This window comes from Brachycentrus maculatus, unplaced genomic scaffold (genome assembly GCF_059751285.1).
Source record: "Brachycentrus maculatus isolate JH-2025_06_01 unplaced genomic scaffold, ASM5975128v1 h1tg000061l, whole genome shotgun sequence".
In the NCBI taxonomy this organism is placed as follows: domain Eukaryota; kingdom Metazoa; phylum Arthropoda; class Insecta; order Trichoptera; family Brachycentridae; genus Brachycentrus; species Brachycentrus maculatus.
This window is the reverse complement of record NW_028280815.1, coordinates 1,992,199-2,013,758: the sequence shown is the minus strand read 5'-3', so window position 1 is coordinate 2,013,758 and position 21,560 is coordinate 1,992,199. Positions and strand designations below refer to the sequence as shown.

General features: G+C 32.1%; 1 protein-coding gene across 2 annotated transcripts; it reads right to left on the bottom strand.

Moving 5' to 3' along the window:
• Positions 1-600: 600 nt before the first annotated feature.
• On the bottom strand, positions 601-20,673 carry aspr (asperous). Of its 2 annotated transcripts, none has more exons than XM_088256414.1 (10): positions 20,652-20,673; positions 12,676-12,745; positions 7,202-7,384; positions 5,901-5,992; positions 5,341-5,422; positions 5,176-5,267; positions 4,151-4,315; positions 3,197-3,419; positions 2,368-2,501; positions 601-1,538 (listed from the first exon to the last, which is right to left on the bottom strand). In XM_088256414.1, the coding sequence occupies exons 1-10, from the start codon at positions 20,652-20,654 to the stop codon at positions 1,329-1,331; spliced, it is 1,254 nt and encodes a 417-aa protein (XP_088112540.1). In that variant the 5' UTR covers positions 20,655-20,673; the 3' UTR covers positions 601-1,328. The 2 variants fall into 2 exon arrangements, with proteins under 2 accessions (XP_088112540.1, XP_088112539.1); XM_088256413.1 differs by lacking the exon at positions 20,652-20,673 and adding an exon at positions 17,064-17,213.
• Between the last annotated feature and the right edge of the window lie 887 nt (positions 20,674-21,560).

Here is a 21,560-nt window from a genome sequence, read left to right as displayed (position 1 = left end):
ACCCTGTCCAACAGTCACCACTGAGTTGTAATGTTATAGTTGAGTAATTCGCTCTGGCAAATGCCATCCACTTCGTCTTTTTTGTGTTAATGTTCAGGCCTAATTCTTCTCCTGTATTCTAATGCTTGTAAAGAGCTCCTGAAGATCTGCGATGCTATCGGCCAGGATAACAGTGTCATTGGCATATCTTATATTATTGATGCATTTGCTATTGACTTTCACTCCCGTTGTCAAGTTTTCTAAGGCTTTCTTAAAGACACAATTGGAGTACATGTTGAAGAACACCTGTGACAATATGCAACCCTGATACACGCATCTTCTAATTTCAATTTCTTCCGAGCAGGCATCACATACTTTAATTTTGGCAGTTTGTCATCCACGTTGCACTCTTCCAACATTTGCATCAATTCACCATGTTCAATAGTGCACTACCCTAGAATAATTTTAATATTTTACCTTGATCGAAAATTACATGAATGCAGGGTTATCGGTAACTTTAAGCAACAAAAAAATGTAGGTACTCATAGTAAAAATACACAATATTTTATTTTGCCCTCCTTAGCTACAAAGGCAACTTCTGTGGGAATAAAAACAAAACTAAAATATAATACTTTATTAATTTAAAAGCATACAAAAAAGAACACTGTATTTAATGGCACAAAATATTTTACAATACGCAATATGAGGCAATAAATCTTTTAAAAAAAAGAGTTAGCAAAACGTATTGACATATCTAAAATACAGTTTATAAAAAAATAAAACATTAGATTTTTACAAATTAAAAAATATGTATATTGTGACAAAATTACAATTGCAAGTGTTTTGTTAATCATTTAAAGCACTTTTATTACAATATACATAAGCTATATGGGACATTGAAAGTAGTGGACAAAAAGGTTAAAAAAATATTTTAGTGATTTTTCACTCATATATTTATTTGATAATACCTTGGACTGGTACCTGAAGACAAGATTCATCATCTTACGTAATTAACAATCAACATAACACTGCTTCAATACAATGCTCAGTATGCACCATTGGGTAAGGTAGGGTTAGAAAAATATTGTAAGCATAATCTCCATACGCTCATTACACCTTCTTTATCAAAACATATTTCTGCTTGTTTAATTCTACATTAGAGGTAAGATCAAATCATCTGAGGGTCTGCGTATCATTAAGATCCGGTCGATTAGACCCAAGTCCAATTTTCAATCTCTTGTTTGTCTGACTCAAAAATGTATAGGCATATTTTTATTGCAATGATTTTAAACAAAGTTATAACAGGTGTTAATTATTGTTAGATTTTTTTTATTGTAGTTCTGTCAGCTTCAGTATCTGATGTATCTGATGGCCGTTCTTCGGCTGCTACAAGCTATTACGGCGTCTCCTTGAGTACCATCAGGGCACGTGCAGACTGCTATGTGCCTTCTGGCCTCGCAAGTAGCCCCCGCTCCGCACTGTCCTATGCACGGGTCCACACAGGCATAGCCCACGCATGCCCGGTTCTGAGGGCATTCATTATCGGCTTGGCATTCACCCTGCAGGGCAAAATAAAAACATTTTTCATAAAATCATCAAGTATTTATAAATTCATTAAATAGCAAAATTAAATATTTATATAAAAACTATTAATAATTGGATGATCGAGGTGGGTAGATTTAAAAAAAATCATGTCATTCCTCTATCATATAAATTTCATGACTTATGATAGACAAACAACTAATAAAAATTTATTTAAAAAAAAATATTTAAAAATGTGCTCTCAGCACGGGAAAACCCAGGGTTGTCACATTATTATAAATGGAAAATTGTCATTATGTGTATGATGAAATAAATAAATAAAATATTTCAACACAAAGTATAAGTGTATTGAGATAGAAATATGAAAGTCTGGGGGACAGGACATGAACAGTGAACATTCACCATTCTACACATGAATGACAACCACATTACTCAGATTTCAAAAAGTTGTAAATATTATGAGTTGCAAGTGACAAGGGAAAATGTTTTTTTTCCTCGGAATAGACTTCATTACTGACATCTAGTTGAATTTTAAAGTTTTTTTTAAAGTTATCGGAGAACATGTATGCATATTAGATTCTTTCCTAATTATTTCAATAACTTGTATTTAAAATAATAATCAGTAATTTCGCCCTGTGTACCATTTTTCTTCAAAAATCACATTTATTTTTTTGCATATATATATGTATATATATATATATATATATATATATATATATATATATATATATATATATATATATATATATATATATATATATATATATATGTATAGTGTAAAAGCAGAAATCCTCCTGAATTATAGGAAAACTAAAAAGTATAAACTATTTCAGTGTTATAACTAACCCTTGTACAGCTTGTCAGCGCATTACCAACATATCCAGGAAGGCAGGTACAGACAGGACGTTTCCTGTTAGTGTTATCATGTCCTGGTTGGCATTGTGCATTAAGTCCGCATGGATTGGGTTCGCAAAGATCTCCTAGGATACAGGAATACATTCAAACTCTTAAATCAATCAATAAATAATAGGATGAAACCTTGATTTTATTATTAACTCTAGAAAAACATACATAGTAGCAGTGTTCAAGTTACACGAGTTAGTATGTGTATGTGTTTGCGACTCCGATTACTTTAATTATTGCTGGTATACACCTTTTTCCCTCACATAAGGTGTGGGTCGGATCTTCCTGCCTTCATGTAACAAACCAGACAACGCTCTTTCGATATGATGCCGTGACCTATACACGATTGAATGAATATAAGGCTTAGAAGAAGAAGAAAGGTTTGATCCTAGAGAAACTCAGAGTCCGCACCGCTATGTAACTGTGGGACCACAACCTGATGTAGTTTTAGAAGTTGATGATGATAACTTGATCGTTAATTGTACAAAGGCAACATTATTAGTTCTGCATTTTTTGCACTCCTGCAGTTTTTTGGTTCTAGGATTGTAATGTGTTTTTAGAGATACAAATGAATCAAGGATGAAGGATATTACTGCTGTATGATAATGTGTTCAATCACCATGGTGATCTTTCTCTGTTTGTAGCATACATTAAAAGCAATTTTTGCTTAAAATATGAACCCTTGACATTTTTGGATGTAGCTTCAAATAAAAGAAATTGTTGAAAAAATACAATATTGGCAATGTTTTATTTAAATAAAAGGAAATATTACCATCGTTAAACAGGCGACAGCTCACGAAGGGATCTCCCGTCATATCCTTGGGGCAGGAGCAGATGGGAGTGGATCCGCGCAGCTGGCAGTTGGCCTGGAAGCCACAAACTCCGACACAAGGATCCACGCACTGGTTGTACTGGCACGAAGGCTTTCCAGAGGGACAATCTGAGTTAGAGGTGCACTCAGGCTGGCATGAACGGTATGGATCACCGAAATACCCCTATAGGAAAATATTGCAGAATTTTTTATACGATTATGTAAATACTTTTTTTTTTTTTTTTTTTTTTTTTTTTTTTTTTTTTTTTTTGAATATTGAAAGCATTAACTTTGTGGATCATCTTGATAAATTATTTCGAGAAATAAAAATACTTTGTTTTCTGATCCACTCACATTTTTATTTTTCCAACTAGTTTCGGCAACAACCTGTTGCCCTCTTCAGGGTTACAAATGTTATAAATGTAACCCTGAAGAGGGCAACAGGTTGTTGCCGAAACTAGTTGGAAAAATAAAAATGTGAGTGGATCAGAAAACAAAGTATTTTTATTTCTCGAAATAATTTAAATACTTTGCCTTCACGTAATTAGTGATCAAGATAACACTGCGTTGACATAGTGCCCTATATCATATTTTATGTAAATAAGTGTTAGAAGATAGCAAAGAAAAGTAATGCGTTAATTAAATTTGAGTATATTATAACTTGTGCTTTTTTAATTCAGTTTTATAACAATATCCATCATTCATGAGAAAAGTATAAAAAACCTTGATAATTATATCCAGCATGGTATTTGTATATAAAGATTTGAATACACTCAAAACATTGTTGAAAAGTAATCGTAAAACGCTTCTGAGGTTCAATAAATGCTCTGGTTTATTGAATTGTCCATTTTGAGTCTCGCAGATAAGTAAAATGGACCGGTAATCAGACACTACAAATAATAATGATTGATTTACCCTCGGGCATTTGCAGACAGCAGTGTGACTTCGGACTGTCTGGCACTCGGCATTGATTCCGCACTGACTGCACGGACTCACGCACTTGTACTGCACACACTGTTGTTGGGCGCCGCATTCTCCGTCAGACTCACACTCGTGCCGACAGCCACTCAACGGATTGCCCTATCCCAATAAAACAATAAACACATTCAAAAATCTAATAATTTCCTTTAAATTTTAATCCTTTCCGGTCTTATATCAAATGACATTCTACATTTTAGTACTTTGTTTCAACACAAACTTTGCCTAAAGAACCAAAACACAATATAAATAACTAAATTTAAAAAATAATGAATAAATAAGAATACTTTTTTTAAATTGACCACATTGCCTAAAAGCAGGATAAGCAAAAATTAATACAAAAATAATTATAAAACGGTCATTTCATTAAAAAAATTAAGCACTGTAATTTTTTTTTTCAATCTTTATTACGGCTATTAGGGCCCAGTAATCGATAACTCGCAAACCCAATTCAGAAGGCGACTGGCGGCGTGAGGGATCAGACGTGCAATATTTAAAAAAATACATACTATAATTCGATTTTTAGAGGTGTGTCACTGAAAAATTATAATTAACTCTTAAAGTAATTTATTTAAAAAATGAAAAAGTGATTGAACAGATCCTTCCTATCTATAAATCTTATCCCCCCCCCCCAGAGTAAATTTGTGAACACTTTTTTGTTGAACTACCCTTTTCTTAATTTTAATTTAGATAATATGATATTGTCCTGGTACATTGTGCGAACGCTATAATTGTAGTGTGACTTGAATCACATGTACGTAGCTACCTACATACCTACCTACGATTTGAAAAAGCTATGTTTTTTATCAAAGTACTCACCTATACCTATTTCACATCGCTACATGTATCGCAGCATAACTTTGAATTTACTATCTAGGATGCACTGCTTTTATTACAGCGTATCAGCAAATCACATAATTTTAGTTTTTATCTCCCCAATTAAAAATATGTAATAATTTTACATGATAGCCTGGAAGACAGCTGCATGTGGGAACTGTATTGATGACATCACATTTCGTGTTTTGTCCACAGGGGCTGGGATGACAAGCTTCATCTGTAAACAATTTTTGACATGTATTTTTCTGAATGTAACAAGTTGGTTCATACAAATTATGAAAATGTTATACCTGGATTCATGAGTCTGCAGTTCGAGAATGGATCTCCAGTATAATGTGGAGGACAGCTACAAACTGGCACATGGTTTCGTACCTAAAAATATACAAACAGAAATTTCAATACTTCTTAAGATAATGATGATGATTAACTTATTAATTTAATATGAAAATCTAATATGGAAATTTAATATGGCTGAGAGCAAAGGGGCAAGGCCATAACTAGGAGAATCTAAAGTCTTTCAATCCCTTTTCCCCTAAAATTATTACAATGTGCTTACAAATGATTAGGCATTAAGATCATTCGAATTACAAGAATTAGGCTCGCTTTTTTTAACAACTTGATATAATAAGTGGGGAAAAAAAAGTTTTTGAAGCCGTTTATAAAATGCGATACTTGAAGGTAGTTACTTAGGCTTATGCAGCCATTGAGCTCTATGTATGGTATCTACCTGGAGCATGCCTACTCAACGAAAAAGCAAAGCCAAAATCGAAAATGCTTCCAATTTCGAAAAGTGATAAATATACAGTAAGTACTGAACAAAATGGTCTCACAGTTTTCCTAAATAACTTACATCGCAGTTTGCGTTGATTCCACAAGAACTGCCGCAAGGGTTGATGCACTTATTTTCTTGACAGGCGAGGTTATTTGGACAATCAGTGTGTTCTAAAAGTACAACAAAATGATTTTATTTTATTTGGAAAATTTACAGAACAGTTGCATAAAAACATTAATGAGTAACAAAAAGCAGGTATACATACTCGTATGTACCATTCTAGTTACAGAATTTCACATTTTTAATTTAATATAAATACCTTGAAGAGGGACGGGAGGGAGGAAAAGGGAAAAAGGGAAAGATCAAAGCTCAAGTCCAAGACAAATTATGTGGAAATAGGGACAGGCCACGAAATGAAAATCGACTTACTATGTAACCGATCTCAGTGCTGACAATGTCGAGTAGAACATATCAAAATTCCCATATTCATCGTTGACCAATTTTGATGGACGATAAATACAGGAACCTTGTTTAGAGTGTGTTCTACTTGTTGGAAGCGCCAAGGTGTCAGTTGTCCTCGTGATCCGACTGTAAAACTTATACGTTCCAGCAATTCCGGCAAATCAATATATGAGTTTTAATTTATAAAAGAAGATCACATCTGCTGATTTTCTGCGATTATAATACATTTGCGCAACAATTTTCCCAAAAGGTTGTTTTTCCAAGTTATGGACTTTCAAAATTTGCATGTTATTTAATTTGTTTAAATTTAGAAGTTTCAAAATTGCCACCAACCGGTGCTAAGATCAGTATTTGTCGTACGCAAAAATTCCAAAACATTTTTAAAAAGAAAAGTATGAAAAGACGTTCAAAGACAAACTGCATCGTTTATTATAAACATCAGATTTTATTCTCGATTTTATGTTTTTTCCGATACAAAGTAGAAAAATCTTGAAAATTTATTTATCGTTCACTGTGTTACTCCCCCGTTACCTGTGCATTCCACAGATTCATTCGATTCCGCCACTTTTCCAATTCAAAGTAGATAATATTTTCATAAATTATTTATCTTTCACTGTGTTACTTTCCCGTTACCTGTGCATTCCGCCGATTCACTAGATTCTGCCATTTATCCGATTTATTGTAAAAAAAACTTCTTCTTCAAACCCTTATCTGCACCCGATGGTGCATAGGGCACTGCATCATATGAACCTTGGTCATCATATAAACCTCCATGTGTTACCTTGATCGTTAACACATGAAGGAAAGGCGATCAGCCATCCGCTTCAGGTACCAGCCCAGGATAATATTGAATGAATATTAGAGAGAGAAAAAAATCATAAAATTATTTATCTTTCGCTGCGTTACACTCCCGTTACCTGTGCACTCCGCCTTCTTGCACTGGTACAGCGGGTCCCCGGAGTGGCCCGGCAGGCAGGAGCACACGGGCCGGCCGCCCGTGGCGTACGTGCAGCGCGCGTTCACGCCGCAAGTGCCGGCCGTGCAGCCAGCCGAGTAGCTGGTCAGGCGGTTACCGGTATACAATGCAGTGTAGCTCATACCTGTAACAGGAAAAAATATAGGTACATAAACATAGGTTATTTTCAACATTTTGTAATGTGTCCAAATCCTCACGAATCTAGATTTCTCCACTTGGGAGCAATTTTTACATGCAAAAATTTTATGTGTAAAAAATTTATGTATGCGTATAACTTGTAGAAGTTAAATGTATATAATTTCTATGAGGAGAAACCTAGATTTGCTTATAAGGATTTAGGAACATAGATGAAGAAGAATACGGAAACTCTTTGGGTATTTACAGGGCTGTTGTGAATCATATATAACTGGTCAAATTATAAACTGAAAACATATATCGCTCACTCCTTTCAAGAACGTCATGAATCAAAAAACTTGATTTTTCAGGAGAACGTTTTTAAAGTTTTAAAATATAATACAATGTATTAAAAATAAATATCAAGCCACTTATTGACCTTTTTACTGTGCAACTTTTTTCTTTTTAGGTAAAAATCTATTTTTTCTCCATTTGAAAAATATTTAGTATATTTAAAAAAATAATTAAACAATATCTTTTCTTCAAAATGCAATCTGCCCTGTAGCGGGTAAATATTAAGTTAAAAATATGCCTCTTTTGCTAGGATAAAGTACATTTTCTGGGCATTCCGAAAACATGCACAACTTAAAATTGACGATTTTTGATTTAAGACGTTCTTGAAAGGAGTGAGCGATATGTATATCCAGTATATGAAATCATTCGGGAATCTCAATAATCTGGTATATATTTAAAAGGGTCTCTGCTTAATACAGCTTACTCAAATCTATCATACATACTGCCCGTGAACTCGCACATGTTGCGACGTAAGACTTCCAAAATTTGAGTTGTGTGGTTGTCAATCATGGGTAGAATGGTGAATGTCAAACGTGTATAAAGTGATCACTTGAACCAGCCTATGACAGGTCGTAAGTACTTTATGGGACTTATTCGGGAATTAACCCAGTCTTCCATATTCTTCTTCATCTGGTCAATAGCGACAGTCGTAGATACGTGCCGTGACGTAGTTGGGTAGACAGACGCTCGACTGCGAAAGTAGAGTCGCGGTAGCGTTTCCCGCCAATGGATTTTTCTCATGATGTGTTATTATTGGCTAATAAATTAATATGAAAAATCACAATACTATCGGTACGATTTTTAAAAAAAATCTATAGATAAATAAGGGAGATATGAAGGTTTAGATATTTTAATAAAACGAAAAACGGACACCGCTATACGTCATCAAATTTTACGTCATCTGGTGTGTTATGGGGCGTATCCCTTATGTATCTACTTAAAGCTGTAATAGTAGTATCGTGGATTCGTTTCTGCGATGACATTCGTTGCCAACATACGAAAACAACGTTTTTACGAAGGCGAATTTTGCAAAAGAAAATGATGAATGAAAATATTGATTATACCGGCTGCTATAAATACAAAACGAGTCTAATACAATCCTTTATAGGTTGAGTATGTTAAATTAAATATTCCTCCGTCTGAAAATGATCCATTCCTTATTGATATGTATTGCATTTTTCACATCGCTCATTTGGTACAACAATGATGTAATTACACATTTTTTTAAACAAGTTAAATATGTCAAAATGTGCGGAAAGACTATTTACATGGGGAGAAACATCGACAGAATTAATTTTGTGGTGAAATGCTGCGAGATGGCGCGAGTGTCATTGTGATTCGTACCACTCGCCCACAACTGAACTACACATAAACTCTAAACTACTCATAATTAAGTATGTACCTATATAATTTTCTACGCAATTATTTAAATTGATTTTTAATGATATTCTTAGAGGCCTCAAGCCAGTCTTCATCAGGTACCTAAGGGAATTGAAAGCTGTCCCACCGCATGCCCAGATCTGATAAAGAAGCATCTAGGCTTCCTGACAGATCTGCTCTTGCTAAGCAATTTTTTGCGAAATTTATTGAAAATGTGAAACAATATAAAATTGTATCCCGATTTTACTGTGAATTTACATTTAAAAGCTTTCAATATACCTGTCACTGCCAATCTAAATAAATATAGTTTGGCAGAAGCACCAAATCTCTGTTCCGAGCTGCAGCATCGAAAGTGACGATAGCCATGAAGATCGCCGATCTTTGTTAGAAGTGGCACAGAAAGAAGAAGAAGTAAGTCCATCACCAAATTTTCTAGAAGTACCCCAGTGTAGGCAGTAATAGGAATTAGTGTTTAGTTCAATTAGTCAGCTAGATCCGATTCAGATTCGACGTTGGCCGGTACACAGTCGCCCACAACCCCGACCAGCACAGCAGACAGACACGGAAATGTATGTAATACCCGAGGGAATGGTCATATCGTTAGCTTCTTTCTTTTGCCAAGATCATGCATCATACAATCTTCTCCTCCTTTGTCTCAGGACCAATCAGGATGTCGCCAGTTACCATCGATGGATCAGATACACCCGGAAGTTAACGTTTTAAGTATTAATGAAGAAAAAATTGCAGGACAGACTATCTAGGCTTCACGTAATAAACGATCAAGATAACGCTGCGTTGATACGACGCAGTGCCCTATTGGGTGCGGATAAAGGTTAAACGAAAAAGAAGATATGGGTATACGGCAATGTCAAGGAGATTTATTTATCGCCATGAGTAGATACATTATAGGTACATTATAAATATTATAATTTGCATGAACAAAATATCGTTACTACAAACCACACCTTTTACTGTCTAAAAAATGTAAATAATGATGTTATAATAAATATAAATATTTATTAGCATACTAATTAGTTTTAACCCTTTGAAATCGACGATCATTCAAACGGATTATTTATTCCCAACAAATAAATCATACAAAAATAAAAGACGAGTGATCAAAAAACTGTGAATAATCTTCGCATAGGTTCTCAAAATTTCTCAATTTCGTCACCTTTTTTTTAAAAAAAAGTGCTTACGCACTTGAACAAACATTATTATTCAGTTGAACTTGTAGTTGAATTTTATTTTAATTATATGCTTAATTGTTTACCTATTAATTATATCGGAAGTTATTTTGAAACTTAAGTTGGAGTCTTTTTATTTTTACTATTTGAGTCCTCAGTAGAATAATGACGATTCTCTCCTTATTTTATATACGTATATACAATTACCGCACGATTCCAATATTGGACGTCTTAAGTACGTATTTTTGATCGGAAATATCTTTTGGATACTAAATTTCTCACTCCAATTTATATAATTAAAACAAAAACAAAACAATGATGATTTAGTTAATCTTATACAATAAAAATATAATATGTAGACGATCAATTCAGGATTATAAAAAAATTCTAACCAATTTGTATGACTTATTTTTACTGTAATTACCTAACGACCAAGTGACTCTGAAATCTAGATACGGCTTATGCAACACCGCTTATCATGGCCCTAACTTAGGCTTCAACTTCATAAGTTTTATTGCCCATGCCTACTCGTGAGTGGATTACTCTTTATGTATGTAGTTACTATAATTTAATGAGTGAAAAATCTAGAATCAGTTGAAAACAACGGGTTAGAGAAATCTGGCTACGGCTTATGCAACACCGCTTATCGTGGCCACACTTAGACTTCAACTATATAAGTTTTATAGCCTATGCCTACTCGTGAGTAGATTTACTCTTTATGTTTATAGTTACTATAATTTAATGAGTGAAAAATCTGAAATCAGTTGAAAACAGCGGGTTAGAGAACATCACCAATCTCAGCTATCAGGACTATGTTTTTTGTTGCGTATTGAGACAAAACAACACAACGTGAATATGGGGATTGAGGAAGTAATGCCACGTGGGCGGCTTTGTGATCCTTGAAAGATTTAAATGACGTCATAATATTTTAAATAATGAGCTTACATCGAGACAATAATAGATTACAAAAATGTTCCCACGTTGCTTCAATGGTGGTCAAAAGGTTAGTTGGCAACACTGAAGAATTATTAATTTTTTGTCGCAATATTTGGCTTTTCTCGTGAGGTTTGCTTATATTTAACACATGAATATTTAAATTTAATAATTAAAATTAATTTCTAATTAGAATTAATTATTCAGTATGAACATTCCAAGTTCTATTATTATTAGTCAAGTGGTAGTTAATGTTTCTGGTGAGCACGCTGAAAGTTCCGGGTTCAATTCCTTGTGGGTCGATTACATATGAGCTTTAACTCGTTAACTAACTCGTGTTGTAGAAACATTTAAATTATCTTTCTTAGTTTCGAAATCTGAAATATCGAATTTCATTTGCAAAATTCGCTAATCAAAATAAAATATTATGCTAAGTTTGCAACATTTATATATATATATATATATATATATATATATATATATATATATATATATATATATATATATATATATATAAATGTTTCTGGAAATTTGGTTGCAATTCGTTAAATCGCAATTTAATTTTCTCTTAATCCAGGTAAAAATTTACGTTATAAATTTTTCTTAAAACTGAAAAAATAAGTTTTTCTTTGAATTATGTGATTTTGAAAAGAAAAGAGTTAATGTGTGACCTTTCCGGTGGTCGGTCGGTGATTGAATTCTGTGTTTGCGAGTAAGGCCTTAATGGAATACAACGGAGCGATGTGAAAAACAGTATTTTTCACATCGCTCCGTTGAAAATATGCATTATTGATCAATTGCTTACCAAAAACTGAGTGAATTTTATTTTTTAAAAAATTAATAGTTTTTATACAATTAGTGATTTACAAACGTCTTTTCATTCGTGAACAAATTATGAAAGATAAAATATAATGAAATATTTAAGCACTAGTAATTGCGCCTCTCGTGATCAAACATTTGTTAGGGTCAAAGGACGAAGGCTTTGCATTTTTTTGTGCCAGTGCGTAAATTTTCCCTTAGGCCCCTTTTGCAGGAGGTTCTTAATTTGTTATCAGGGTACACGAGCTTCCACGATAGCATAGGTCGCATGTTTCGTAATTTTGATTCTTGCGATCGGAACAACTAATGAAGTAACCTTTGATGACGACACGAAATGTTCGTTTTTTGCGATTAAAATATTTAAAGTTAAATCGTTAATATCTTATAATTTCAACACGAACAGTAATAATTATCTTATGATTTTTAGTATAAATTTATTTGTAGATTTAAAAAAAAAACAAAAAAATCTATTGTTACTAGTATTGCCACAACATTGGGCGCCAAATTCGTATATATAATATCTTCATATTCGAATTCTTGCAATATGAGGCGAAAATAAAATTAATTAATCTAATTATTTTGTATGTAGACTATAAGTACTTATCAGTTTAATCATTCAGGAACTTACCTAGTGCAGTGGGTTGGCATAGCAGCACCAAAAAGGGAACAGCCCACACCACAATTTGCGCCACGGTCATCTGGAACACATTGACAATAACATAAATTACCGCCATTATTGATTCCCTGACACTTCGCTAAATTTACATAACTTCTCAGTCTGATTTTGCACCAATCATTTAGATTTCAATGTCATGTATAAAATTAAACTAAAATATGGATTTAAAAGTTTTATGGACACATTGCTCGTTAAATTTTAAGCCGATTTACTAAAATAAAATGAACTTTACATAAATGGGACTTATGGTGTTTTGGCGGGGAAAAGTCGACCGATGAAAGGTTTGCACATTCGTTTTTTTCAGATATGTCCTTTAATTATTTTTTTAAAACGTGTGTTCAGGTAAACATGGTGTTTTTTTTTACATTTCCATTATTTTACTTTGAAGAGACAAGAGAAAAAATCAGAGATACTGATTTGAGAGGTTTCACTAAAAATACGTTTTTTTAATGATTTATTGGGGTTGACACATTTTTTCAAAGTAAACAAGATAGTCCGCTTATAATTTGAAATATTATGGATATGCTATGTTATTTATAAAGATTGTAATGTGGATTTTGTGCTGTTTTTTTCATTCAAATATTTTTATAACTTTTTGTATTGTTTTTAGTTTTGTCGCCTTATTCTGAATAAAAAAATAGTAATGAAATTGTGATCGAGAACATTGATTAATATTTCGATATTTCAATTGTTAATGATTCGATTTTAAAAGTCGTTCGATAAGTGATTTGTCCCATCTGAGAGATGATTATTGGAATAATTTAAATCCCGAAATCGCCCGTTGCTATATGGGAGTTTCGTCATCACTTTTGTAGCGCGTTTCTGAAAAACCAATAGCGATCCTAATACGTAATATAAAACTCGTAAATAACAAATATCCCCCGCTGACAGTTGTGATATAACGTTTATCAAGAGCCCGTGGGTGGATCTGATATAAAGTTATTCAAAGGTCGTCAGGTTTACCTTAAACGTAAAATGTTAATAAAATTAGCATAATAAAATTGTTGGCCCACTCGGCAACAAGTGCTACCTTTGTTATTATTATGTAAGAAGGTTGTTAGGATAATGCATGCAAATTTCGTATTAAATTATATTCAAACATAAGTCGATCTGCTATTTTTTTATTGTTGTAGTTATCTAAAAATAGACAAGGGCGAACGAATAATAGACATGGGTATCCTATACATCGAAAAAAAAAACAAATAAAATAACCACTCCTTTATAAGAAATGTTACTAAGTTCGGTTTAAGACCCAGTATTCGTTAAGTCGCAACTTAATTTTCTTTAAATCCTGGTAACATTTTACGTAATTGTTTTTTTTCTTAAAATACCGTTTTTACATTGAAAAAAAAGTTTTTCTTGGAAATGATTATATGGTATTATTGGTAGAGTTATTGAAAGGTAAGAAGTTAAAAAAAAAATATTAAAATATTTTTCAATATGTATTCTAAAAAAAATATAAAAAATAAAATCTCTAAAAAAATCGGCCGTGAACAGACATATGGTCTCCGGTGAAAATTATCCCCCAACTTTAATTTAATTAGTGCACAAATTTGGTTGCGTGTTGCGTATTTCTAGCTCCTAATAAATAATAATAACCGAGATAAAATAACGCATGCCATCTCATCGGGTAATCAAAAAGTAACCATTAGTCGCATCTCTATCTAATAATAATATTTTACATTGTAAATTTTGCTGTGTCGGAAAAGCTTCGGTCGGCTTGGCTACCACCTGGCCACTGCCTTCTATGTTTACTATAAGTCGTGCTGTAAATCTGGCAACGTACCATCATCCGTTATTGATAAACCGGTTTAATAAGATATACATATGTAACAATTCACTCACGCGTTAGATTTTAATATAAATAATTTAACTAAAAATACAATCATAATGCATCTTAGATGTGTTTATTAGTCAAATAAATATAACTGATTTTCCGCGATCGTTACACATAAATGATTTTCTTGTAGTAAGTTTCAGTATTATCCTTAACTATTTTAATTTTAAATAAAAGGTTAATTAATTTTTTATAATGATTTAAATGTCAATCTTTTTCAAACATAAACTAATGTTTTCAAAGTCTCGATCAATAGTTATTGTGATTTTGCATTTATTCAGTGCAAAGTTTTGTTTCGGGCCTAGATTTTGTTTCTTAACATGTAAAAAATTAACATAAAAATAAAAATTAAAACGATTAAAAAACGTGATTACTGAGGAGAACTCTCGGCGATAAAAAAAGCCTGTGTGTTTCTGACCATACCATATAAATATGTGACACAGAAATTATCCTACGTACTACAAGATGAAATTTGATTTACAGTTTTTATTTTATATCATTAAAAGCATAGCATGAAATATAATACTAAAAATTAAAAAATAATTCGTGTTGGTAAATTAAAAAAAAACATTACTAAACCCAACCACTAAGTCCACCTAAAACATCCATTGTCCATTGCTATGTTTTATGTATAGGTAGGCACTATAGTAGGCTTTGGTTGTAAGGACATGACGTAATGGCATCTACATAATATAGCATGTCCCATTGTTATTGGGACAATATACGATATTTTAAATATAATGGTGCAGATTTTTTTATCACATTGATAAATGCATCACCCGTGTTTTTATATGTATTCACCAATTTCTTAAGACAGGCTGTTGATTTAAAAAATATTGCATGTATGCTTGTATGTACCAATATATATTATATATATATATATATATATATATATATATATATATATATATATATATATATATATATATATATATATACACACACACACACACACACACACACATATATATATATATATATATATATATATATATATATATATATATATATATATATACATTCATACATAACATTATGTATGTATTCCGTGAAGTGTGTTTTTCGAAGAATCAATTACAAAACGTCTTCTGTCTTCACATCACGTATGTTAAACTAATGGTAATTATAGGAACTTATCTTACAGTTTTTTTTAGTTTTACTAGAAGCTACGATATGTTAATATGACGCAGTCATTTAAATCCATATATTATGTAAAATATTTATCGCGACAAAATAATAAATTTTAGTGATGCCTTTCAGGCGCCATTTGCCTTAATATTATTTAAATTTAATGAATGAATTTACTTTGAGACTCATCAATTATACATGTTCAGTGAAAACTAGTCTGACGAGTGTTATTTTAGTCAAGTAAATGATAGCATTATTTTATAAATTTGAAGTTTTTTACACATCTTTTTATACTTATGCTAATATAGTGTTTTATCTGCATTTTAAATTTGAACGACACGACCTATTCTTATTATTATTTATTTCTTCAAAAAACTTTTCAAATAAAATTACATTTTAGTATGCGAAATTTCAGATTGCAATTGAAGTCGGTCTTCATCGCGATTACTTTTGGACGATAAGTCGATACTCCATTGTCAAAGAAAATAAAAATATTATTAGTAAAAATAATTTAAACTTGATATCAACGTTATTCACGAAACATTTATTCTAAAATGCATTTTCTAAGTAAAAAAAATCGGATAATATTTTGGTTTATTGTGTAATTTGTACATTTTGTGGTAAATTCGAATAAAATTGATATTTTTTGTAATTCAAAAAAGAAAAATTAAGAAAAAAGTTTTCAAACAGCGATATTCTTTTGTGAAGGTTCGTTGAAATTGAAATTCAATTTAAATGACATTACCTAGTCTGATGAGGTCGCGGGAGTGACACTTATTGATTGAAAATGGATTAGAATCAAAATGTATTTTATTTCGTTATTCTGTAAATTAAAAGTGTGACAAAAAAAACCTCAAAATCAAAATTTGCAAGTCACTACCGTATTTTTTTTACATAAAGCTAATTCTTTTGTTTCAAATTTGGCGCACATTCATGAAAAAGGCGCCTCTTGTGAAAAAAGCATTGCTACCAATAAAGATCGTAGCAATGAATTTGTATTTTTTTATTATTAAATTATTCCCCTATTTAAAATTAAGTAACATTGTTTAATAGTTTTTTTTTTATTATCACTTTTTTTTTTATTTTCAAGTTATTACAATAATTAATTACATTGTATATTTTATATTGTATACCCACATATATATATTTTTAAATGAAATAATAAAAAATGCATAAATTAATAATTATTCTGATTTATACCCCGATTTGAAATTCTTATTTTTCTGCCTACTATTTCTTCTCCATTTCCCATCGTTGTAAGGAAGGACACTGTCATTTACCCTGAGCTATTTTTCTGACATCTAAATCCCTTCAAATATATCCCTTTATGTCCCCTTAAAATCTTTATGCTTTATTGGAGGTCAAAAAAGCTTACCTTCGCAGCTTCTTCCAAAAGAACTTATTTAAAAACACTCGATATCAAACAAAATAATTTTTCATAGCTTTGTGAACAACTATTGTTTCTCTTCTCGTTTATCGATCGAAATAAAATTTATCTTCGTAGTTTGGAGACAGAATCTCAACTGATGTTGTATCTGCGAATACAAAACTATATATTGATGACCATTTTTTTTATCGGCAAGTATTATATCGATACGTTGCGTGGGTTGGTTTATAAAACCACTCGTGTCGATGATCAGTGGAAAAGATTCATCGCAGAGCGTGGATTTAAGCAACAATATTGGTTTTGAATTCTTCCTTATTGTCATTAGTATGCGATTCACATTGAAGTTCAAGAAGACTATTAAATCATGTCTGTATAATGTAAACCTGGTTTTTTCAACAATATATTACTACAAGATTCACTTTCGATGATATGTGAAATACCAGTTTCCAAGAATAAACTAGATTTGATGGAGTGTCTGCTTTATTCGACAATATATTTTTCAATAAACAGATTCATAAATTTTTTATAATTTTATACAATGACACGTGATAAATACCGACCAAATTTTGAATACTATGTCGAAATTGGCCAAGGATTTTATTTATTTTCCTCTTTGGCATTTGCGACTAACATAGGCCACTACTGTAAAAAGCATTTTTGTCAAAGCGACGGAAAGTTTAAAAAATATTAAGGTTTTTTAAATTGATATATCAACATAGATGAAGAATAATATGGAAGCCTAGGCTTTTTTTATTTTTATTATTTTTTTAATAGGGCTTATGACCTGTCATCAGCTGGTTTAAGTTATTACTTTATACACGGTGTAACATTCACCATTATACCCATGATTGACACTACCCAAATTTCTGTAGATACAGATGTTTCCGAAAAAGAGGCATACAGAAGATTTTTTTCAATCGAAGTATAAATATAATTTCCGGTATTTGAGCAGTGTATCTGTGGGTTATGGGTAGAAGAATAGAATGGCCAATATTGCATAGTGTATAAAGTGATCGTTTCAACTAGCGAATGACAAATCTTAAGCTCTGTAAATGCCCAGACTTTATTCAAAAATTTAGATACATAAAAATATTGTTAGTAAAAATATTAATAAAAAGTTTTTTTTAAACAAATCAATTTTACGAAATTTTGGGGAAAAATCGAAAGCAAAAGATTTGGATCAACTTTGGGATCAATTTTAAAATGGAAATATACCATAGTTTTCATTAGAGACACAAATTTTATGTAATCATTGTTTATTTATATATTTTTCGAGTTTTCCCGTACCAAGGGCGTTGGAAAACCCAGTATATTATTAACAGTTAGGACTTTAACTTTTTTATCGGATATTTAACAAAATATTAGTTTCATTAGTAATTTTTTTACTTAGAACTATATCAGAGATAAGCAATATCTTATATAGGTTATCTGTAATCGACACGACAGCTTCACAACGTTTCTCAGGCCATCGTTTAAAACTTATTTTGCCATACTGAAAAATTGACCTTAACTCGATATAAGTACGATTGCCTTGAATACATTAATGTACAAAACATCGACTGGACTCAACAATGGCATTATCCAATATTTTTTATGTAATTTGGTAATGTTTCTGCAAATATATTTTTCCATTATTCTTGTATTAACTTGCACATAGCTTCCATGTATCTTTTAACGCAACTAGTACCTAATATGATGAAAACCACGTTACAAAAAGGAATTGACGACATTGCATCCATCACAGCTTTGAGTCTAGTCAGTGGAAAGGACTTTAAGGCCCAATATATCCAACATAACCAAGGAAACATTTAACTTATTTGAATTTTTTGCTTTAAACACCGTTTTTGCTAAAAAAAAATCTGAATGGTTCCATTCCCTCACATGCGCCTACCATTGTCTTCTTTGTTGCCCTTCGTCTTCCCCACCTAACGACATCTTCGATCTCGCATTTTTCTCTTATCCTGTTCCTTATTCTATCTCGGAGATTCTAACCAGATATGCTCATTAGAGTCTTCCGTTTCTGACACTCTTAGCGCATTTTTAAAAATAATTTAACTAAACTAAATTTTAAACAATATCATGTTTTTTGTAATATATCCACTAAAAAATTTTAAAAATGCCGATTCTGATATCATAAATTTTACTAACGAACGTTTCTAATTTATATAAAACATCTATTGTATTAATTTGAGATATATGTATTAAATTAAAATAAAAGATAGGTAGGTAACATGCTCGTAGACATATTATTAAATGTAAAGATACTATATTATTACCTCATATTAATCATAGGTAGGTATTTCAAAATGCGTGCCTATATATAGGGTAACCAAACATTTTATTTAGTTTGTAGTTTTATTTCTATTTTATTAGTAGTTGGGTATGTATATTTAAAAATACTTTATCACACCCGTAAACATATAAATGCCATATGCATGATATTTTAGTTATATATAATGACTTATTTAAAAAAAACAATACTCATTTTTCCCCATATTCAGAAACACACTGATATTTGACATGTTAACAAAAGCTATAAATAAATATAAAAATATAATAGAATTTAGGCCAATCGACTCAAATTCATCATTTATCTAGTTAAATACCATTACTCTGTATCGGATGTGCTTAAATCAATGTGAACGTAACCCGGTATCGTTATCAAACACACAAGATACCTACCTATGCGAAAATTGATATAATGATGGCTTAATGACTGATCGAAGACGCGTGACATTACAGGAAATCGTTTTTTTCAACTGACCTTTTTTCATGAACTACTAGGTATTATTTTATTAAACAATTTTAAATGGATTGACCTTTTTTCCATTTTTGTAATGTGGTAACCCCGCAGCTTTTTATATAAAGATAAGTAATTTATTACCACGTTTGTCAGCCTATTCAAACTTGTTTTTGAATGGTTTAAAAACAAACATTTTATCTATGTTTTGTTTTTCTGATGTTGTCAATAAAGAAGAGCTGTTCCGGATGTTAATTCTGACGAATTTTATTATTTATCATCATTTTTTATCACGTAGGTATCTATCTACACCCAATGGTGCCATAGGATATAGAATCAGCGTATAGCCCACTTAATTGTTAATTACATGCAGGCAAAAAAAAATCAATCATGCGCTCTAGGTTTTTGGATCTATATTTCGAGGAAAAAAGATATGGATATGAGACTAAAAGTCCATACAATTATTTCGAGGCTAGTTCCGCTAGACCGTGTCGGAGGTATCGAAACCCACCAGTTTCGTTCGTTCACCGAACCCTTAATTGGAAAAATAAAATATGATTTTTTCAAATTCAAAATATAGTTAAATATTTATACATAAAATGAACATTGGAAATCAAAGCGACTTCTGCTGTTGCCTATCAGAGACCAGTTCAGAAATGCGCGGCTTTATCTTTATCTCACAAGTGCCACTCCCATGTCATTTTCGCAAAAAAGTTTGTTCCTTTTCTTCATTTTTTTTTATCCAGCATACTCGAAAAGGATTGCTCGCAAAGCTATGTTGTAAAAAACGGTATGAAAATCTCCAGAGCTTTCTTAGTAATAACAGGGTACGTTACCATTTGTTTACACCAAAACGTTGAGAGCGTTGTTGTTCTGAAGAGTTGCTGCTGAACCTGGCTCTGGTGAATTTCAATGATTTCATCGAGGTATTCATCATTGACATCTGTTGTCTCATCACTAAACGTGAACGACTGTGTCCTAACCCGGAACCTCCGCCGAACCCAGGAGACTGACTCACCAAATCCCTGGAGTTCGATCGAACCCAGGTTAAAGGAACCGAAAATATGCTACTTTCATCGTCATCCAAAACCTCTTCCTTATCTTTCAAACTTATCTCAGGTTGGGTTGAAACAAAACTTCGACACCTTACGCTCAGCAAAAATAGCAGCTTATAAAGGTAGGGACTGACCGGAGCATTTCGTAACGTAACGTAACGCCATAACATCGCTCGCGGCGAGCGCTCCGACTATGGATAGAGCGCTCGGCTCGCTGTACTGACTAAACGAATGCTCGCATCTTAACGTGTTACGTTACGACGAAATGGCTCCGGTCAGTCCCCACCATAAAGCGATCTTAGCAGCTCGCAACGAGTGTGCTAATTTAGGCAAGTGCGCCCATAGTGACGGGATCCATGGTATGGAATGCTCTTCTACCAACAGTCAGAAACTGTGAGAGTGAGATGACCTTTATAAAAAATAAACTAAGAACATATTTGTTTACCAAATTATTTCTATATTTCCCCCCTTCCCAATTTAATCACAACATGCCCTTGGGGGTAGTATTTTAGGAAAATGGCGCTAAATAAGTTATCCAATAATATTATTATTCCAATATAAAAAATGTATTTAAAACTGTCGACGAAACCTGTGGCTAGTATTTGTAATAAATATACCTGAAATAACATTTGTCAACACCTTTTTATATAAAGTAAATCTAGAAGGCGCTGATATAGTTAATTATTTTAT

Bases quoted from the DNA above. Each gene is read 5' to 3' on its own strand.
- aspr (XM_088256414.1), bottom strand. The intron at 5,993-7,201 runs GTAACGGGAGTG...TTGTACTTTTAG, and splicing joins CAAGAAGGCGGAGTGCACAG to AACACACTGATTGTCCAAAT. The intron at 1,539-2,367 runs GTTAGTTATAAC...TTTGCCCTGCAG, and splicing joins CGCTGACAAGCTGTACAAGG to GGTGAATGCCAAGCCGATAA.